Raw genomic sequence first — 13,242 nt, 5'->3', positions numbered from 1 at the left:
GTCATCATCAGATGTGAATGTAGCTTAACGTGCATAAATCATTTGGATATAATGATATATGAGGCAGATGATTTATGCATATTAAGCTACATTCAGATCTCATGATGGCACCTTTAGTGTGTTGAAACCGGTCATCTAGTAAACAGTGTTTCAGCGATCTTGGCTTTTGAATTACTTATACAACAGAGTGATCGCCCCACAACACACTATGTGTTCACTTCAACCGATTTGGTCACGAGCCGAGTAGAGGCGCGCTAGCGATGTCCTGCTGTTAGCAAAGGCGCTCACGTCTCTCGTCTGCTGCCACAACCCATTAGAGCCAAATTTCGCCGCACTGCCCTAACCAATAGGTTCGTCCCACGCCCCACAATGATGTCTGCGGTTATTTCACGCAGTGTTGCCTGTCTGTTAGCACTGACAGCCCTAAGGAAACGCCGCTTCTCTCGGTCGTTAAGTGAAGGCCTTCGGCGTCTGTGTTGTCGGTGGGGCGAGGTAAAGCCGGAAATTTGGTATTTTCGGCACACTCTTGTCACTGTGTATGTCGGAATAATGAATTCCCTAATGATTTCCGGAATGGAATGTCACATGTGTCTAGCTGCAACTACCATTCTGTGTTCAAAGTCTGTTATTTCCCTTCGTGTAGCTGTAATCACGTCGGGAACCGATTCAAATGAAATCACCTGACTACGAACGACAGCTGCGCTAATGTACACAGCCCTTTACTACCTTGTGCACATGATCGCATGGTACTATAGCCATGTATATGTGCACATCGCTGTCCCATGACGCTTGTCGTCTCAGTGCACATAGTGTACATGGCAGTTTTTCATTTCACTTACAAATTTCTTTTCCCATTTCTTCGCGTTTTCGTGCAAAGATCTCGGCTTCGCTTCCATGCGCTTCCTACTTATTTCACTTCTCAGTGACTTATATTGCTGTATTCTTGTCATGTCTGTAAATATTTTTTATTTCTTTCTTTCTTCAATCAGTTGATTTCTTCTGGTATCTAAGATTCTGTCACAGTTACCTCCCTTTTACTCATATTTGTTCGTTCAACTTCTCAGATTGTCCTTTGTAGAGATGTCTATTCCTCTTCAACTGAACTGCCTTTTGCAGTATTCGTTATCGTAGGATCTGCAGCGCTAGCGGACCTCATCTCCCCTCAGTATTTCAGTACATCATTTCTTTCCACAGTTATTATTCCGGACGATTCTCTTAAACTTCAGGCTACTCTTCATCGTTACTATTTTGTGACCTGAGTCTACATCTGCTGCTGACTTCAACTTGTGTTCCAATATCTCATTCCTTAATCTGTCTATCCATGACGGTGATGTAATCCGCATAGAATCAGGCTTTCTTCAAATAGACCTCATACTCTTGTGATTGTTAAACAGTGTATTCTCAGTTACTAGACTACTGCCCATTAAAATTGCTACACCAAGCATAAAGCAGATGATAAACGGGTATTCATTGGACAAATATATTATACTAAAACTGACATGTGATTACATTTTCACGCAATTTGTGTGCATAGATCCTGAGATATCAGTAACCAGAACAACCACCTCTGGCCGTAATAACGGCCTTGATACCCCTGGGCATTGAGTCATACAGAGGTTGGATGGCGTGTACAGGTACAGCTGCCCTTGCAGATTCAGCACGATACCACAGTTCATCAAGCGTAGTTTCTGGCGTATTGTGACGAGCCAGTTGCTCGGCCACCATTGAGCAGACGTTTTCAGGACCTGCAACATGCAGTCGTGCATTATCCTGCTGAAATGTAGGGTTTCGCAGGGATCGAATGAAGGGTAGAACCACGGGTCGTAACACATCTGAAATGTAACGTCCACTGTTCAAAGTGCCGTCAATGCGAACAAGACGTGACCGAGACGTGTGACCAATGGCACCCCATACCATCACGCCGGATGATACGCCAGTGTGGCGATGACGAATACACGCTTCCAATGTGCGTTCACCGAGATGTCGCCAAACACGGACGCGACCATCATGATGCTGTAAACAGAACCCGGATTCATACTAAAAAATGACGTTTTGTCATTAGTGCATCCAGGTTCGTCGTTGAGTACACCATCGCAGGCGCTCCTGTTTGTGATGCAGCGTCAAGGGTAACCGCAGCCACGGTCTCCGAGCTGATAGTCCGTGCTGCTGCAAACGTCGTCGAACTGTTCGTGCATATGGTTGTTGTCTTGCAAACGTCCCCATCTGTTGACTCAGGGATCGAGACGTGGCTGCACGATTCGTTACAGCCATGCGGATAAGATGCCTGTCATCTCGACTGCTAGTCATACGAGGCCGTTCAGATCCAGGACGGCGTTCCGTATTACCCTCCTGAACCCACCGATTCCATATTCTGCTAACAGTCATTGGATCTCGGCCAAGGCGAGCAGCAATGCCGCGATACAATAAACCGCAATCGCGATAGGCTACAATCCGACCTTTATCAAAGTCGGAAACGTGATGGTACGCATTTTCCCTCCTTAGACGAGGCATCACAACAACGTTTCACCAGGCAACGCCGGTCAACTGCTGTTTGTGTATGAGAAATCGGTTGGAAACTTTCCTCGTGTCAGCACGTTGTAGGTGTCGCCACCGGCGCCAGTCTCGTGTGAATGCTCTGAAAAGCTAATCATTTTCATATCACAGCATCTTCTTCCTGTCGGTTAAATTTCGCGTCTGTAGCACGTCATCTTCGTGGTATAGCAATTTTAATGGCTAGTAGTGTATCTTAAATTTACTGCAGAATTCAGGTAGTCTTTCTCCTCTCTTGTGCTTACTAGTGAGCCTCAGTACGCTGTCCTAACTCTGTTCTGTATTTCGCCCCCTTCTACAGCGTTCAGTCACTCATTGTTATAAAAATCAGTGTCTTGCCCACAAAATATTTCATTAAAATTTATCACAGATTTAAACTTCCCAGCCATCATCAGATCTAAAAATGAGGAATAAATAAACACTTATAGTTACCAAACAAATGTACGAATAAAATGAAGAAATTAACCAAAAATTTAGCAGCGATGTGTAGGCGCATACTCAGCACATAAAAGTACAACAGCAGGGTGTGTATATTTGAAGTTTAAATAAAGTTAGCAATGATCGGATCTACCGACGCTACTACCCAATACTGAAAATTGAAATTACGAGGAGCGCTCAATAAGAAACTCAACACGTTTTTTCTGTGTTTTTTTTTCGCGGCCAGTTTCATTCGAGAAAAATGGAGTGTTTGTTGTGGTATGTCGTGGAATATTCCCGCTTCAGCCTTTACAATTTCATGAAGTTTCGATAAGTGGTGGCGACATACGGAGGCTTGAAACGCGGCCGTAACGGATGGTTCAAATGGCTCTGAGCACTATGGGACTTACCATCTATGGTCATCAGTCCCCTAGAACTTAGAACTACTTAAACCTAACTAACCTAAGGACAGCACACAACACCCGGCCATCACGAGGCAGAGAAAATCCCTGACCCCGCCGGGAATCGAACCCGGGAACCCGGGCGTGGGACGCGAGAACGCTACCGCACGACCACGAGATGCGGGCGTAACGGATGTGCTTTCGCCACGGAGAGCTGTCATTGAGATTCATAATATCTAGGCATATCTGATAGTGAACAAAAGCACGGAGAGTCGTTGGCCGAGTTGTCTGTCATCGTCGCAAGGTCGTTCAAACCTGTCGGATCTCCCTCGTGCGGGCCGGCTGCACACAGCTGTGCTACCCTCAGGAAATTGAAGAAATGTCTTCAGTGTGTTCGTTGCCACAAAAATGCAAACGAACTTGTCTATATTCATGGCAGTGCATGGCCTCACCGAACTACTCTGCGCCCCCCACAGGAGCACACAAATCTTCAGTGGACTGTCCCACTCTACAGCCTGGTTCCCGCACCTTCCGAGTTCCACCTGTTGGGCCTAATGGAGGATACACTCCGCTGGAAGCAGTACGTGGATAATGGTAGTTGATTGATACAGCAAGACGTTGGATCCGACGTCAAGAAGTAGAGCCGTGCCACGCAGGCGAACAGCCCTCCAAGTGAGGTGGCGTAAGTCTGTCTCACTGAAAGGAGATTATGTTGAGAAATAGGGTTCTGTAGCCAAAAGAGTGGCGAATAATATAGTGTACTTGAGTCCCGAATAAAACCAACCTGCTATGAGATAAAAGAATATGTTACATTACTACTACTACATCTACATCCGGTAACCACCAAGCTGTGTGTGGTGGAGGGCACAATTCGCGCCAAAGTCATATTTCCCTCCCTCTGTTCCACTCTCGGATCGCGCGAGGGAAAAACGACTGTCTGAACGCCTCAGTACGAGCTCTAATTTCCCTTATCTTTGAATGGTAATCACTGCGCGATTTGAAAGTTGGTGGCAATAATATTTGCTCTAGACCCTCGACGAAGATCGTATTTCGGAATGTAGTGAGCAGCCCCTTCCGTTTAGCGCGCCGTCTATCTGCAATTGTGTCCCACTTCAAGCTTTCTCTGATATTTGTAACGTTCTCGCGATGGCTAAATGTACCAGTCACGAATCTTGCCGTTCTTCTTTGGACCTTCTCAATCTCTTGAATCGGACCCAACTGGTAAGGGTCCCACACAGACGAACAATACTCCAAGACTAGACGAACTAATATATTGTAAGCTGTTTCCTCTGTTGAACGACTGCATCGCTTCAGGATTCTACCAATAAACCGCAATCTAGAGTTCGCCTTACCCGTTACTAGTGTAATCTGATCATTCCATTTGAGATCATTCCGAATAGTCACACCCAGATACTTGACGGACGTTACCGCTTCCAAAGACTGGGTATTTATTTTCTGTTCGTACATTAATGGGAATTTTCGCCTTGTTATACGTAGAAGTTTACACTTCCTAATATTGAGAGATAACTGCCAGTCATTACACCACGCATTTATTTTCTGCAAATTCTCACTTATTTGTTCACAATGTTCTTGCGATACTACTTTCCTGCAGACTACAGGTTCATCGCCAAACAGTCTAAGGCCGCTGTCAATACCATCAACCAGATCGTTTATGTTCATTAGTTTATTTTAGTTATTGAACGCACCTCGTATATTCTTATCTATACTACTATATAAAAACAAGTCGTTGTTTATCGTTGTTACCAAAAACCTCGAAGAGTACTTGATCGATTTACTTTACACGACACTTCAATAAACTTTCGGACGGACATAGGTTATACACACTGAAGAGCCACAGAAACTGGTACACCTGCCTAGTATCGTGTAACGCCACCGCGAGAACGCAGAAGTGTCGTAACACGACGTGACGTGGGCTCGAATAATGTCTGGAGGGAACTGACGCCATGAATCCAGCAGGGCTGTCCATAAAACTGCATCTCCTTCTCACCCCCCTCTCTCACTGACCATCACCTCTTCACCCCTTTCTTTGTTTCTCTCTTCCACATATCTTTCTCACCTCCTTGAAGATTTTTACTAACAATATTACCCCTTTGTTACACACTGAAGCGCCAAAGAAACTGGTACAGGCGTGGGTATTCAAATACAGAGATATATAAACTGCCAGAATACGGCTCTGCGGTTGGCTATGCCTATATAAGACAAGTGTCTGACGTAGTGGTTAGATCGGTTACTGCTGCTACAATGGCAGTTTATCAAGGCTTAAGTGAGTTTCAACGTGGTGTTATAGTCCGCGCACGAGTGTCAGCATCTTCGAGGTAGCGATGAAGTGGGGATTTTTCCGTATGACCATGTCACGAGGGTACCGTGATTATCAGGAATACGGTAAAACATCAAATTTCCGATCGCTGAGGCCCGAAAAAGATCCTGCAAGACCAGAACTAATGACGACTGAAGAGAATCGCTCAACGTGGCAGAAGTGCAATCCCTTCTCAAGTTGCTGCAGTCATTAATGCTGGCCAGTCGACACCGACATTGGATTGTTGCTGACTGGTCGGACGAGTCTGGTTTCAAATTGTTTCGAGTGGATGGATGTGTACGCGTATGGAGACAACCTCATGAGTCCACGGACCCTGCATGTCAACAGGAGAATATTCAAGCTGGTATGGGGCGGGTGCAGTTGGAGTGATATGGGACCACTGATACGTCTAGATACGACTCTGACAGGTGACACGTACGTAAGCATCCTATCTGATCACCTGCATCCATTATGTCCAATGTGCATTCCGACGAACTTGGGCAGTTCCAGCAGGACAATGCGACACCCCACACGTCCAGAATTGCTCCAGAGTGGCTACAGGGACACTCTTCTGAATTTAAACACTTGCACTGGCTACCGAACAACCCAGACAAGAAAATTATTAAGTGTATCTGGGATAGCTTGCAACGTGCCGTTCAGAATAGATCTCCACTCCCTCGTACTCTATCGGATTTATGGACAGCCGTGCAGGATTCATGGTGTCAGTTCCCACCGGTAATATTTCAGACATTAGTCCAGTCCATGCCATGTCGTGTTGCGGCATTTCTGCGTGCTTGGGGGGCCCTACACGATATTAGCCAGGTGCACCAGTTTAATTGGCTCTTCACTGTAGATTGTAATAATACTTAGAAAATGTACACTCCTGGAAATGGAAAAAAGAACACATTGACACCGGTGTGTCAGATCCACCATACTTGCTCCGGACACTGCGAGAGGGCTGTACAAGCAATGATCACACGCACGGCACAGTGGACACACCAGGAACCGCGGTGTTGGCCGTCGAATGGCGCTAGCTGCGCAGCACTTGTGCACCGCCGCCGTCAGTGTCAGCCAGTTTGCCGTGGCATACGGAGCTCCATCGCAGTCTTTAACACTGGTAGCTTGCCGCGACAGCGTGGACGTGAACCGAATGTGCAGTTGACGGACTTTGAGCGAGGGCGTATAGTGGGCATGCGGGATGCCGGGTGGACGTACCGCCGAATTGCTCAACACGTGGGGCGTGAGGTCTCCACAGTACATCGATGTTATCGCCAGTGGTCGGCGGAAGGTGCACGTGCCCGTCGACCTGGGACCGGACCGCAGCGACGCACGGATGCTCGCCAAGACCGTAGGATCCTACGCAGTGCCGTAGGGGACCGCACCACCACTTCCCAGCAAATTAGGGACACTTGCTCCTGGGGTATCGGCGACGACCATTCGCAACCGTCTCCATGAAGCTGGGCTACGGTCCCGCACACCGTTAGGCCGTCTTCCGCTCACGCCCCTACATCGTGCAGCCCGCCTCCAGTGGTGTCGCGACAGGCGTGAATGGAGGGACGAATGGAGACGTGTCGTCTTCAGCGATGAGAGTCGCTTCTGCCTTGGTGCCAATGATGGTCGTATGCGTGTTTGGCGCCGTGCAGGTGAGCGCCACAATCAGGACTGCATACGACCGAGGCACACAGGGCCAACACCCGGCATCATGGTGTGGGGAGCGATCTCCTACACTGGCCGTACACCACTGGTGATCGTCGAGGGGACACTGAATAGTGCACGGTACATCCAAACCGTCATCGAACCCATCGTTCTACCATTCCTAGACCGGCAAGGGAACTTGCTGTTCCAACAGGACAATGCACGTCCGCATGTATCCCGTGCCACACAACGTGCTCTAGAAGGTGTAAGTCAACTACCCTGGCCAGCAAGATCTCCGGATCTGTCCCCCATTGAGCATGTTTGGGACTGGATGAAGCGTCGTCTCACGCGGTCTGCACGTCCAGCACGAACGCTGGTCCAACTGAGGAGCCAGGTGGAAATGGCATGGCAAGCCGTTCCACAGGACTACATCCAGCATCTCTACGATCGTCTCCATGGGAGAATTGCAGCCTGCATTGCTGCGAAAGGTGGATATACACTGTACTAGTGCCGACATTGTGCATGCTCTGTTGCCTGTGTCTATGTGCCTGTGGTTCTGTCAGTGTGATCATGTGATGTATCTGACCCCAGGAATGTGTCAATAAAGTTTCCCCTTCCTGGGACAATGAATTCACGGTGTTCTTATTTCAATTTCCAGGAGTGTATTTCTTGTGCAAACATACACTTTTTAAATGAAACCATTCCTATTTACATTAACAAACTAAAAGTAAAGAAAATTACAGTGTCAGTGATGTTTGTTACAGGATTGTAGTGCGAGTCGCTTACGAGATATCGTATTTTGAAAAGTTTCCTTACGACACTTCTTTGTGCTGTTCAACCTGTGTAATTGCTAGGCACGATGTTGCTATGTTCGCTTACTGTGTGCTTGCATGTTCCTTCAATGCACTGCGACCTGGTAGTCAGTTGGTGTGTGACAGTTCAAGCAATAGGTGGTGAGTGGACGATGCGATTTACCATTGCAGAAACAGCCTACATGCTCATGTTGTGTGGTGAGTGTAGGAAAAATGCAGTCCATTCTTATATAGTGTGTGCCACAAGGTATCCCTATAGACGTCAACCATCTCGGCAGTTGTTTATCGACCTCTTCAACCAGTTACGTGAAATAGGTAGTGTAACACTTAGACAACGTAAGAGAAGTAAACAAGTGACGACAGAAACTGGGGGGGGGGGGGGACTAATGTTCTTGCTGCTTCTGCAGTTGATCCGCACCTTAACTCCAGTGCAGTCGTAAGGAGAAGCACACGAGCCAGGCAAGTGTCCTACCCAATCTCTGTCGACTTAGTTTCCATCCCTGCCACAACTCTCTCCATTAAGAGCTGCAGGGAAATGATCATGAGAATCGGGTCAACCTCTGTGCATGGGCGCAAAGGCAGGATACGGCAGATATTTCATGTATCTTGTTTAATGGTGAAGACAGAAAAACGCACCACGAAGGAATTATGGTAATGGGACGAAAATCGGTAGATATAATGAACATGTACAGACAAACAGATCATGAAATTTCAGGAAACTGGATGTTTTATTCAAAATAAAGAGCTTCACAGATTGAGCAGATCAATAATCCAATGGTCCACCTCTGACCCTGGCAGTTCTTCGGCATGGCATTGATTTTTGCAATTGGTGGATATCCTCCAGAGGGATATAATACCAAATTCTGTCCATTTGGAGCGTTAGATTGTGAGAGTCTTGAGATGGTTGTAGGACTGTGCCCATAATGTTCCAAACGTTCTCAATTGTAGAGTGATGCTGCGACCTTGGTGGTCTAGATAGGGTTTGGTAAGCCTGAAGGCAACCAGTGTAAACGTCGCCCTGTGAGGGCGGTCATTATTTTGTTGAAACGTAAGCCTCGGATAACTTGCCATGAAGGATAACCGCTGTGCTGTAAGGGTGACGCGGATGACAACCAAGTGGGTCCTGCTACGAAAAGAAATGGAGCCCCAGGCAGCCGCTCCTGGTTGTGAGGCTATATGGCGGGCGACAGTCAGTGGGGTCTCCCACCACTGCCTGGGGCGTCTCCAGAAAAGTCTTCGCTGCTCATCGTGGCTCAGTTGGAAGCAGTGCTCATCACTGAAGACAGTTCTACGCTAGTCAGTGAGAATCCAGACACAGAATGTTTCTGACACCATTGCTTCTCCTAATGCCTGCCAAACCTTACCTTGACTAGCAAGGTCGCCAGATCTCTTCCCAGTTCAGAACGTTTGGAGCAACTGGAGCAGGGTCCGCCAACCAGCGCGGAATTTTAAGAATCTAGCGCCCCAAATGGACAGTATTTCGCGCCATATCGCTCAGTAGGACATCAAGTCAATGCTAAGCCGAATAACCGCTTGCGTAAGGGCCAAAGGTGGACCTATGCATTATTGAATTGCTTAATTTGTGAATGTCTTTCGCTTGGATTAATCATCCTACTTCTCTGAAATTGCAATCATTTTTTTTTGTCTGTACATGTACATCACATTTGTAGAGTTTCGTCCAACTCAGATAATTCTTTTCTGATGCGTCTTTTTTGTCTTAGAGTATATTTAAGTGGCACCTGTTACCTATGTAGGGCTCCTGTTTACAGGTGCACGTGCGGACACGATGCTAGCAGATGGCGCTTGGCCAATGTGTCTGGCTGTGACATAGTATTCTAGTTCACAAAAGAAGTCACTCCACGCCTTGAAGGCATGAAGAAACTGATAATATTGTGATTGTGGCATGTTTTTTTTTCTGCGTGGCACATTCTCTTTGTAGATACACTTGCAGAATGCGATACCAGCGAACAGGTTGGTGGTAGTCTCTGGTTGCAACATTCTGCTCAAGCCAACAGGAGCTGTGTGAGTGTTTCTGCCACAGAGAATCTGAGGTGTTTATGATAATGGTACATTTTTCCCATGTAGGGGTTCTGTCAGTAGATGCGCGTGCAATCACCAGACTGGGGGACCCATGGTGTTAGACTCCAACTGCGACATGCTGTTGAAGACAGTGGGATCTGTACATTGGGAATTGCGGCAATAGAAAAATTCTGATATTTGTGATGCTGGGATGTGCTTCCCACACAGTGTTTCCTGTTTGCAGGCGCAAGTTGAGATTGCGATCACTAGCAGATGTTGTGGAGGTGTGCTACATATACATCTACATCTACATACATACTCCGCAATCCACCATACGGTGCGTGGCGGAGGGTACCTCGTACCACAACTAGCATCTTCTGTCTCTGTTCCACTCCCAAACAGAACGAGGGCAAAATGACTTCCTATATAACCCTGTACCAGCCCTAATCTCTCTTATCTTATCTTTGTGGTCTTTCCGCGAAATATAAGTTGGCGGCAGTAAAATTGTAATGCAGTCAGCCTCAAATGCTGGTTCTCTAAATTTCCTCAGTAGCGATTCACGAAAAGAACGCCTCCTTTCCTCTAGAGACTCCTACCCGAGTTCCTGAAGCATTTCCGTAACACTAGCGTGATGATCCAACCTACCAGTAACAAATCTAGCAGCCCGCCTCTGAATTGCTTCTATGTTGTCCCTCAATCCGACCTGATAGGGATCCCAAACGCTGGAGCAGTACTCAAGAATAGGTCGTATTAGTGTTTTATAAGCGGTCTCCTTTACAGATGAACCACATCTTCCCAAAATTATACCAATGAACCGAAGACGACTATCCGCCTTCCCCACAACTGCCATTACATGCTTGTCCCACTTCATATCGCTCTGCAATGTTACGCCCAAATATTTTATCGACATGAGTGTGTCAAGCGCTACACTACTAATGGAGTATTCAAACATTACGGGATTCTTTTTCCGATTCATCTTCATTAATTTACATCTATCTATATTTAGAGTTAGCTGCCATTCTTTAGACCAATCACAAATCCTGTCCAAGTCATCTTGTATTCTCCTACAGTCACTCAACGACGACACCTTCCTGTACACCACAGCATCATCAGCAAACATATAACACAGATGCAGAATTCGTTGCTGCCAGACAGCATGGTGGAGATCTGAGCCAGTAGCATACCGTTCAATCTAACAGAAGCTGTCACTTGGGCGTTTTGGCCACAGATAATCTAAGATGGTTATTCTAGTGGAACGTATTTCCACTTAGAGCATTGTGTTCACAGGGTCATACACAGAAGAAGAGTCTGTTGGGGGACGTGGTAGTAGACTCCAGCTGTGGCATGCTGCTCAAGACAGCAATATCTGTACTTTGATCAGTTTATGCTTGTAGTACACGTTTTCCACATGAGGTGTACTGTTCACAGGTGCATGTGCAAAATGCGACACTCGCAGGGGGCGTGGCAGTAGGTTCTGGCTGTGACATGCTGCTCAGGCCTGCAGGTGCAGTTGCTGTGGGTGTTGTGGCTGGCATCATCTCAACTCTAGCCTACAGGTACCTGCAGGTACTGTCCGTGACTCAACCAACACAGTGTGTAACCGTTATGATTATGATATGTGACTACAGAAGATGGAAATTTATAACAAGCTTTGCCTTGAAACGCACAAAACCTATATGCAGAAAATGAAATTTGTTAGCCTAAAAATAAAAGATAAACTTTTTTTTTAACTTTACAACATAACCTCTTTTAGGTGAAAACAGGTAATCCAATCTTTCTATCTCAGTGAATATACTGTATCCTTCCAGTGCAATTATGATTTGTTTCAAAAATACTTAATGCATGACTGCTGTAACCTCTTCGTTGGAAACACCCAGAATCCAGTCAGAAATTTATTGATTTGCAGGAATAGATGCAAGTCAAAAGTTCCCGAGTGTAGGGAATATTGTGGATAGGGACGCTAATATCCGATAGTTTTTCCATTTGGAAAGCAACTCTATGAGAATATTCCTGGTGCTGATGAAAGATAAAGATGTATTTTATCCTTGCTTTCATGTTGACAATAGATACAAGATAGTAAAATGTACAGGACTGATGAATAATCCCACGCCCGGGTTCCCGGGTTCGATTCCCGGCGGGGTCAGGGATTTTCTCTGCCTCGTGATGACTGGGTGTTGTGTGCTGTCCTTAGGTTAGTTAGGTTTACGTAGTTCTAAGTTATAGGGGACTGATGACCATAGATGCTAAGTCCCATAGTGCTCAGAGCCATTTGAACCATTTTTTGATGAATAACATTTTTACATTTACCTATACATATTGGTATTAGCTTTGCATGATATCAGAAATTGCAGTCACTTCATTATAATTATCTTCTTTGAATGAAAGTGTCATTTTTGTTCGTATGATTGCATATTTCTTACAGTTACCTTTTGTACTATTCTGTAGCAGTTTTTTTCTATTTCATCGATCAGTGTTACTTGGTAGTGTCGAATCATTCATTTCATTCACTTTTCTCCTTACGTTTTGCAGACCAGTGTACACAGAACGCGTGGTTAGATGCAAGAGAGCACCTGGTGTCTTAATTTGCCATCAAATAAACAATAAATAAGGAAGTAAATAAACATAGACGACATCGCTTGATCATTTGCATACTTAATTGTCTTAAAACTTTGTCCTTTCTGCTTGTTCTTGTTCTTCGTCTAATGTGTTTCCTGTATAAATATTGAAAATCACTGGTGACAATGAAGAACCTTGTCTAATAATCATCTTGGGGTTGAAGCTCTTTTTTGTCAGTGTTTGCTTTAACGTGCGTATGTTTTTGGATAGGGTCCGCCTTTAGCAAAACACAGTTTTATTTTTTAACCCAAACATGTTTCACTGCAGTTGCATCATCTTCAGTGGTCTTTTATTTTTCATCTGTTAAAGATAAAGAATGTTCTTTACTGTTTGTATACATGTAACTATTAGTTTTTAAATCGCGATTACAGATATTTGAAAAAACACATAAATTATTAATTCATACCTTTTTACCACATGTTGTCGTTTTTCTGATGTGTTGTGTTTCTACAGTGACTGTTTTGTTCCACAGTTT

The 13,242-nt window shown here is 45.6% G+C and overlaps 1 protein-coding gene across 1 annotated transcript in view; it reads left to right on the top strand.

Moving 5' to 3' along the window:
- LOC126106476 (ammonium transporter Rh type B) overlaps window positions 1-13,242 on the top strand; it is a 165,121-nt gene that overhangs the window by 118,257 nt on the left and 33,622 nt on the right. The window contains exon 7 of the mRNA XM_049912776.1: window positions 11,580-11,717. Coding sequence (XP_049768733.1) covers window positions 11,580-11,717 — 138 coding nt within the window. The remainder of the gene's footprint in view (window positions 1-11,579; window positions 11,718-13,242) is intronic.

The sequence above is a fragment of the Schistocerca cancellata genome, chromosome 10 (assembly GCF_023864275.1).
Source record: "Schistocerca cancellata isolate TAMUIC-IGC-003103 chromosome 10, iqSchCanc2.1, whole genome shotgun sequence".
Lineage (NCBI taxonomy): Eukaryota > Metazoa > Arthropoda > Insecta > Orthoptera > Acrididae > Schistocerca > Schistocerca cancellata.
This window is presented reverse-complemented; position numbering and strand designations above follow the sequence as displayed.